The following is a 9,402-nucleotide window of genomic DNA, read 5'->3' as shown; positions in this document are numbered from 1 at the left end:
TTTCTGCCATACCATCAAAAAACAATATTGGTACATTTTTGCTTTTTGAATGAAAGTGTGAGAGAAAAGTGATTTCCAACTGTTACTGCAATAACAGCCACAGGAAGAAGTGGTGGATCTAGTTTGAGCAGCAATGAGATGTTTAAACCTAAGCATGCAAGTACATGCAATTCCTATAAGTATTACACATAGAATAACAATAATGTAAACTTGTTGTCGTTTCCCCAGAGGGTTTTTCTGTGATGCCATTGTGTGAGAAGTTGTGGAGCAGGTGCTATCACAACATAACATCCATGCCGACCAGTGAACTAAGTCAATCATTGATTCATCGTCTATGTACAGAGCTGTGGTAGCCTTGGTGGTTGCCTTGGGATGGTGTGTTTCAGTGAACAAATATCCTTTGTGTATTAACTGTCAAGTTCTACACTAGTAATTAGAAAAAAACAATCTGTTGAATACAGCAATTTCTAAATGTTGGATAATGTGGGGGAGTGAACACAAGATATTCCAATTTTCTATTCTAGAGCAATTACGTTTTTTTCCATCAGTTAACTAAATACCAAGGGAGACTGATTGATGTATTTTATGTCATTAATCATTAACACTTTTATAGTTAAAAGGTCAAGAAGGTTAAATGTGTACCTGCTAAACCAGGTGATAAAAAATGTACCGCCTTCCAAGGAACTCAAGCAAGTGGGAACTCCCACACATGGTTTCCTTGAAATCGAGCTAAAGCACTGTTTATATGTGTGTGCTCATGCTTATGCGTGTGTGTGTGTGTGTGTGTGTGTGTGTGTGTGTGTGTGTGTGTGTGTGTGTGTGTGTGTGTGTGTGTGTTTGTGTGTGTGTGTGTGTGTGTGTGTGTGTGTGTGTGTGTGTGTGTGTGTGTGTGTGTGTGTGTGTGTGTGTGATTGTGCCCTAGGTGCATTGATACACTTCAAATGTGGTTCCTTATCGGTTATTTCATTTGATTATTTCCAGAGTATAACAATTTTAACAAGTCTGCTTCTGCAGATTTCCTTCAGATGACTGAATCACTAGCTTGCACACAGTAGAAGGAACAACACTGTGTAAATAAAATGATGTCAAAGGAGTGTAAGCCGTTGCGTTCTCAATTCATATTTATTTTTGTCTAGTATTATCTTGTTAGGAACAGGATGTACCTCTAAGCTGTTATTTAAGCTTGGAAAATACGTGTTTTATTTATACTGAGAAATGTGTTGTGTAATCATTGCCTGCATGCTGGATTGTCATGGTGCATTTTCCAGAAGGCTTTAACCTCCCTATTTGTTTGCCATGCAAAAATCTCATTAGCAGATGCTCTCCTCCTACATCATTTGAGTGTGTCTTGGTTAGTGAGGTTTGGATTCTTATTTGAATGTTTCCATTCAGCTTTCAATCCCCATACTTCAGTAAAGACCTGAAATCACCTTTGAAAAAAGCCAGACACTTCCCTTGGTAATGCCATTCCCTTAACAGAGCCAGGTATTTTGAAATAGACTAGGGAAATTGTATTCTTACACTCTATTTCTTTGTGTTCTAGGTGTTGTCTGCTCTTGAATTTCCCTTGTGTTCTTATCCATTCTAAATTGCCCTAATCTCACTATTCACTTTTTAAAGCTCTGCAACATGCAATATGAGTTATAAGTGGTGTACTCGCTCCCTCTGGTGCCAAAACATGATAATGGTTTGCAGTTACCGATGATTGTCTAATTGAAATGAACAACAATGACTTTTTAAAAAGAAATCCGCTACTGAGAAGATTTTATTGATAGATTCTATGAGCCACAGAAAATCTAGCACAACCCTCATAATTTATTTTTCACATCAACAGATTTTTGGTGGACCCTTTGGCATTTAAACTACAGATATATACCAAAGAATTATGTAAAATTCCTTTGACATGTCACAGCTTGAATAGCATTGGTGTGAATAACAGTATTAGATATGGCGAAATTCCATTTATCTGCTTTGGTTTGCTGGTACCTTTCACAGCGGGCATTTTCACTTGAATTATGGTTGCATTCCATTTAGAAATAATTTTGCATGGCATTTTGCATGCATAATGGCTTTAGACTTGGAACACCAGAATAGCGTGAAAAGTACATTGAAGCCTTACATGAATACAACTCTATTAGGATTAAATTGAGGAAAAATCACATTTAGTTTTTTCTTATGTCTCTTTATTCATCGTATTGATGTTATTCATATTCATTGATAGAAGAACTGCTTAATAGTTCTATCTCTAATAGTTTTGCTCGAGTCTAATCCCATGTAAAACCCTTTGCAAATGGTTTTGCTGTCATTGGTGTTGTTCTTGGCACCTTTTCCAATTCATTGTAAAATCAAACTACAACCGCTAGGTGGCAATACAGAGCTCGGAATCACTAAAGAAGAGCTACTTTTTGATTGTCCTGGTCTCGTATCAGCTTGTCTCATGCAAACATTCACCATTTCAAACAATTGCTACCTTTCTTTCCAAATTGTATGATTCATGTTAGTACGACATCGACCTTCTAATAATTAGCATACGTTTGCATGTAATAACTTTGCGTGTAATAACTTCAGATTCATTATTGAACCCCCCTCTCCAAAAAGACTTACTTGCATGTAAATCCAACAATATAATGCATTTACGACCTTATGTATTTGACCACGGGAAACATCTCTTTGTGTAACGCCGCAAAGAAAATTAGTCCCAGGATCCCTCGAATTCCAAAGCATCTCGTCCAATCAGAGCAGCGCTTTTCTGCATGGGGTTGTCTGCGCCTTGGAGACTTTCTGCCCAGCTGAGAGGTGGTCTTTGTATGACAGAGCTGATTGAACAAGGGCTCCTGACTCTGCAGACAACAGACGACAGGCACAGCTGCAGCTGCTGGGACTGCTTGGTTTAGTTCACAGAGAAGTGAGAGGCTGCGAAGAAGTGAGAAACTGCAGAAGAAGAAGCGCACGAAAACTCTGAGATTCCTGTATCCCTTTGTTAATTGTTCCTTATACATTTCAGTCAATTTTAAGAGCCTGATGTCTCTACCTTTATCTCGAGAGCTACCTTAAGGTTCGCACTGGCCAGAAGAACATATCTAAGAACTTTGCTTGAGAAGCATCTTGGATCTGAAATGGGCAGCACATTAGTGTGGCTGTCCCTCGCGCTGTCAGTGGCGTTTTCTGCCGGACAGGACACAGGGACCCCGGCCACAACGGAGGACATCCCGGAGGGGGCATCCACCCTGGCATTCGTCTTCGATGTGACCGGCTCCATGTACGACGACCTGGTGCAGGTCATCGAGGGCGCGTCCAAGATTTTGGAAACATCCCTGAACAGACCGAAGAAAAATCTGTATAACTTTGCCCTGGTCCCCTTCCACGATCCAGGTAATGTAATGAAACTATGTGGTGTACAATTATGTTACTTTGCAATGCATGACATTTGTGTTTTTTTTTGCAAAACCTCTGATCACTTATTTGGAGTTTACTCTGCTGTGACAACAAAAGCACACAGAAAGTGAGAAATGTGATAGTTTGCTCACAATCCGCCCTTTGAATGCCTAATGTTCCTCACACCTCCAGAGGAAGGACTCTGGGGGATTTTGTCTCCGCACACAGATGTTCAGCCTGGCGGTCACTATCATTAGCATTCCGCCAGGGTTAGTGTGTAGCTTTAGGTTTGCAATGCAGCTTGATGATTATTATCACCTCTGGGTTCTCTCTCATTCTCAACAGCTAATCATGCCTAGAATATATATAATTGGGCTATTTAACAGTAACCCCGGCTTGTAGGTCAGAGGTGCAGGCAAACTGCCATGTCAAATAAGAAGTTCTAAACAATTAGTGTTAAATATTCAGGAATCACATTTTACTCAGATGTATCCCTCATTGGCAGTGCTATATGGTAATTGCAAACAAAGCTATTGGTACATACATTCAATGCATCAATGTACATCACTTTCCAGGTAAAATGTTTCCTTACCAACACAACCACAACTTTACTGGAGCTCACTTTGGAGTTTGAACATTTTGGTGATGGTGAGACTTTTTCTAAGGATGTAAAAGTCCCTCTATTATTTTCTGAGGAGGGTGGAGAGGTCACTTATCTTCTTGCAAAAGCAGCATCACATCCTGCTGTGATGCCATGTCATGGGCAGGGCCGTCCCTGGCCAACTTGGGGCCCCAAGCGACATTGTGAGATGAGGCCCCCCAACCGACAGGAGTGAAACATTTTTTGGAAACAAAGTACTTTGCAAATCAACACAGTTACTTTTTTATACAGTGAGGTAAATGGTAAATGTGCATGTATGTCGTTCAGTTTGCGTTTACAGGTGAATACGTCTGCATTTCCTGCCAAACACTAGCCTCAAAAAGATTAAAATATAGTTAATGCAAATAAACTACTTCTACTAATAATCATAATCATAATCATAATCAATTCAATAATATAAATACTATATTATTTTATTATAATATAGTTGTAATATAGTCAAGACAAAACATGCTTATTACTTGCTCAAAAACTGATATTTATTAAATCTGTATTCAAATGTAGTTCCCTCTGTCAGCAATGTATCAACAACTACACACACATTTCTATCAGTATTTCTCTGTGTTGTGGTTGACATGATGATGACTGTTAGGAGTTAAGGGGAGAGGCTGAGCATCACCATGAAATGTGCAAATTGACATAAAAATGAATAAAAGGGGAAGAAATTATCCATGTTTTTTAGGCTGTAAACTTTAACTGTTATGTAAGCCAACTAGACAGACAGTTTATCACTCTTCCTCCTGTACATTAGCAGATCAAAGGCATAACATACTTGAATGAATGGTAAATAAAGAATGCGCGGAGAACTGCGCTGAGAACTGCGCTGAGAACTGCGCTGAGAACTGCGCACAAGCCGAGCTCATAAGCCCAGGCCCCCTGCGCGAGGCCCCCTGCGCAATGTGAGGCCCCATGCAGCCTGCATGATCGGCCTGTAGGGAGGGAAGGCCCTGGTCATGGGGGTTTGTGTGCTGGTTTTAAGGTGAGACAGTTTGATGCCACCCCGTGCAAAAATGCTCCGTTAACAGCATGAGCAAAGAGGTAACGCTCAAGTGTGTACTAGGATAAGAGATAAGATAGACCTTACATTTGAAGTGTTACAGCAGCACTATAAGTGTATAGTGGGTTGCATCAGTAAAAAAGAAAAGAAACAAGTACACTCTTTCTACAGAAACACCCCTTTGGATAATCCTTATAGAGGTCAACAGAACCAGAGAGCAGCAGGCTGTGTTTGTTGCAGTCTGAAGTAGTCTTTACGCACTTTAGGGTATAACGTACTACAAATACTTCTTACCATGGACTCTACGTTTTGCGGTATATGTGTAATATCCTGCCAAAATGTTATTTAAGACTTTTCATATGTTTCCCCCTCACTACTTCATGGTATATATATTTCAAATGTACTTGGTTTAACTTCAATACACTGCATAGAGAAAAAAACAAGATTAATCGACAGAGATGATGTGTAGTAGAGAGATAGATTCCTTTTCCAGATGTTTGCTCTCCTCTGCTGAATTTCAGCATGTCACAAATTCTTATGAAATTCTTTAATCATAGATTCTGTGCCTAGAATAATAATTATTTTCAAGGAATAAATATGAACAGAATACACAAGTGTAACATTGGTGAATTCCTCATCGTGTGCCTCGGGGGGGGGATGTCAATCCTAGATCATTAGCAGGTGATTTAAAAGCTGTCATGTATTGTTTCTTGGACAAAGCAAAAGTAGGGAAAGAATACTGTGATGACAACCTGAACGCGACCTCAAGGCGCGATGAATTGCAGTTTTTTTACTACTGTCACTAGGAAGTAATATACCATTCTCCTCTTACAGTAAACAGTAACAGCTTGAATCAGTAATTAAAAGTTGACTTCTCTTTGTCCTGCGTCTCACAACCAAGTGATTTCGTTTGCTTCTTAAAATGTTTACGAGGATGTCAGAATGTGTTTTCCAAAACCCCCAGGGGAATAGAGGAATGATTAGCACAGCACACTGCAAGCAGGGGTAGCTGAACATTTCCCCAAATGTTGTTCTGCCCCTGCTTTGCTTTTTGTCCTTCTGCAAAAATATCCCAGACCCTCATAGAGCACTAGTTTTGTTTTCCTAGGAACTTTTTATAGGGTTTGTTTCATTCTGACACAGATCCAATTCCTCCACTTTACATCCGACCCAGTGCGATAACGTAGTCCCTCCTGTTTGATTTGGCTCCCTTTAAATCAGAGGCCGGAGCTTCCCCTTTATTTACACTGCAATCTGACACAGTAAACATTAGAGAGTGTGTTTGTGTATCTGTGTTTCTCGCTGCCTGTGTGTGTGGGTGCTTGTCTGTGTGTGTGAAGCAAGAGTGTCAGGAGGATGCCTGGATATTGGGGTCAGGCTTGTGTGGGAAGATCAGTCAGGAAGCCTCCCCCCTTTCCTCCATCCTGCAGGGAGAGAAAGAAAGAGAGAAAGCAAGAGGATACTTCACAAGTCATTTTACTGAGGCACAGAGGTTGTGTGTTCAGCACTGCAGTCTGAAAGCATGGCAATTAATCAATATACCCTTAGTTGCTTTTAAAATGAACCGTTATGATTCTCTACCACAAATAACTGTTAAAAAAAAGCGGTGACCATCTATATTCAGTCGCTGACGTCCAAAGAGCAATGAACAATCCGTTATTAAGAAATCCAGTCTTGGGTGGAGTAGTGAAAGGTGTATTGCAAGCAGATGCTCTGGACTTGTGGACCATTTATTTGAAAGTTTACAGCCAAATAAACTTTATTTCACAACACTCTTACCATTACCAAGACAGGAAATGCTGCATTTATCCCAGAATGTATGTTCAATTGTGCAGTTCTCCAATTAACCATTATAATAAGACAATCTACAAGGTGTGAAGAATGTGTTGTGAAGAATGAGTTGGCATGAATTAAAGTGTGTTTATGTGTGTGTGCTGTTCACGTTTCCGCAGATTAGTTTCCAGAGCCCTCTGTGGTTCTACGTTCTTCGTGGCTCTGCTGACGTACTTACACACGTGCTCGTCCTTGTAAATACTACCTTGCTGTGAGAGGGTGTGTTTGTGTCTCTTTACGTTCTTGCTTGTGTGAGTGTTTAATTAGCAACATTTGAAACGGGTCAGAAACCTGAGCCTGTGATTCTTTTTTGTTGTGTTAGCTGTTTACTATACAGATTTTAAGATGACTATACGGTTGTTGTTTGTTCTGGCTCAGTCCTTTAATTTGAAGGTGATTGCATCCATATCAAAGTGGCACACTTTATCTTTTTTCCATATTGGTTCACAGTGTTGTGCAGTTTTAAATGCCAGAAAGCAAAGGAGCCTACACTTAAATAAATAATTTAATATTTTGTGCTCAGCCTTTGCACTTTTCTTGCCTTTACTTATAGTTGTTTTTCTTCTGCATTGTTCTCTACGGGATACTCATTTCTAAAAGTAGTAACACCTCCCAAATGCTGCTCCCACTATGGAAGTGAACACTCTCAGAATCTCTTAGAACAAAAGGTAGAGGTATGGAAAATGTACGCTCCTACCCTCTGGACAAAGATTTTGACTTCCTAAGGCTGATATAACAGCCTAAGAAATGCCTTTATTTCTCAGGCCATTTATTTCACAGTATGTGCCAACTGATTATATCATTCCCTTTATGATTTAGGGTTGATGATGATCATAAAGTTCACTTTTGAACAGATTTTCCTGGAGGGAAAACGAACATACTGTATCTCCTTCCTAAAACGTTTTGATTGTACTGGATGTGTTCAAGAAAATGCACAAGGAATGGTACAGGCCAAACAGAGAGAGACTAACTGGGTGATTTCAGCCTATGATCATCTAGCTTACATATAGAAATTCAGACGCAGATTTTGAATTTCCAAAAGGAAATCAATCACCGATGTCTTTGTCTTCAATGTAATTGCTATCAAGTGGTTGTTTCAGCTGTGATTTATGTATATTGGTTGATGGCCTGTCTTGCAACCCTTCTCCAGCCAGTAAACTTTAGTTAGAAGGAGCTGGACCAAAGCTTTGGGTGTGGTGTGATGAGAGAAGATGACGGGATTGCTTCTACCTCCTCTGAATGATCAAAGGCACTCATCTCAGAGTTCTCTTTGTTGGTGTTCAGCGTCTTCTTCCACCGTCCCCTTTTCCCTTTGTTTCCTTCTTTCCAGAGCAGCAGTTTTCTGAACCTCCCCGCCCGTGTGAGATTACAAGGTGCCTGCGTTTATCTGGACACAGTCAATAATGATGCTATTAGGCAGGAATGCCAAAAGAGAGAGGTGGAGGTTTTTGGAGGATTAGAGGAGGAGAGAGGAGCGTGGCAGACTACAATGTGTGTCTCTGTTTCAAGTTGCCCTAGAATATTAAAATGGCCTTTAATTTTTGGACTGTACATGGACCTTCTGAAGTGCCTTAGTGCTATAGTTTTAACTCTATTTAGCTTTGTAATTGGTACTCAGCAGTTTATCCCCTTTCATCTAGGAAGGCAGCACATACCTGAGGGCTGCTTCAGGAACACTTGGAATGTTGCCCATTTGGTTCCCAGTTAACAAATGTACGTAAAAAGGATTAAGGGACTCCAAGGCTATTATGAATAGAGGATGTTGCTGGTGTGGTCGCAGGTAGTTGACCTTGTGTTTGACCTGAATTACCCTTGTGTCAAACGTTTCTGGTACTTTGTACTCTCCACCATGTTTGCTTTGTTTCCCTCCAGGCTGTGGATTTGTTTTTCAACATCTGTTGAATTCTGAGCCTCATCCTGAGGTCCTGAGGGTGCCTGTGCCCGGGTCATGAACTTCAAGGCTCTTCGACATCACCGTCTGGGCACTCAATATTGTCTTGACCTTTTGTTCATAGCTTTTTTGTTTGTTTTCCAGTATCTCTCAGGTAACTGTCTGAGCGTGGAGGCGGACACGTTAGACAGGCTGCAGTAGTGAAAAAGTGGATGAATAGACTGGGTACTTTTATAGGACACTCTGCTGTAGGGGTGAAATAATTGAGATAGAAAGGAAGAATAGGAAGGGCTAATGTAATACCACTAAATATGTTTTTCATCTCACCAGACTTAGAAAGTTGATTATGTGACAGCAGTACAAAATGATGTAGACAATGGGAATTCATTCGGCATTCTTTTAAAATGACGCCACTCTATTCGTACCATCTCAAACATTCAACCTGGCTCAACTTTTGCCGCAGTACAATTGGAAGTCGATGATTGGCATGTTTTTGCTGTTTTTTTGTGAACAGGACAGAATGATTTAAACTGTGATAGCTTTCCAGACTCGTAACATCCTGTCTCATAATATTATAATCCATTGTGCAGTGTTTTGGTGATGGATCATATTTCTTTACCTCAGTAGGACCTGAAACAACATGCC

At 40.3% G+C, this 9,402-nt stretch overlaps 1 protein-coding gene across 1 annotated transcript in view; it reads left to right on the top strand.

Annotated features, from left to right (window-relative positions):
- The first annotated feature begins 3,086 nt into the window (after nt 1–3,086).
- The window catches only part of hmcn1 (hemicentin 1), an 80,585-nt gene continuing 74,269 nt past the window's right edge, over nt 3,087–9,402 (top strand). The window contains exon 1 of the mRNA XM_034147735.1: nt 3,087–3,372. Within this exon, the coding sequence (XP_034003626.1) occupies nt 3,117–3,372 (256 nt within the window). The 5' untranslated portion in view covers nt 3,087–3,116. The remainder of the gene's footprint in view (nt 3,373–9,402) is intronic.

This window comes from Trematomus bernacchii, unplaced genomic scaffold, assembly GCF_902827165.1.
Source record: "Trematomus bernacchii unplaced genomic scaffold, fTreBer1.1, whole genome shotgun sequence".
Lineage (NCBI taxonomy): Eukaryota > Metazoa > Chordata > Actinopteri > Perciformes > Nototheniidae > Trematomus > Trematomus bernacchii.
Note: the sequence above shows the minus strand (reverse complement) of the source record. Positions and strands in the feature narration are given on the sequence as shown.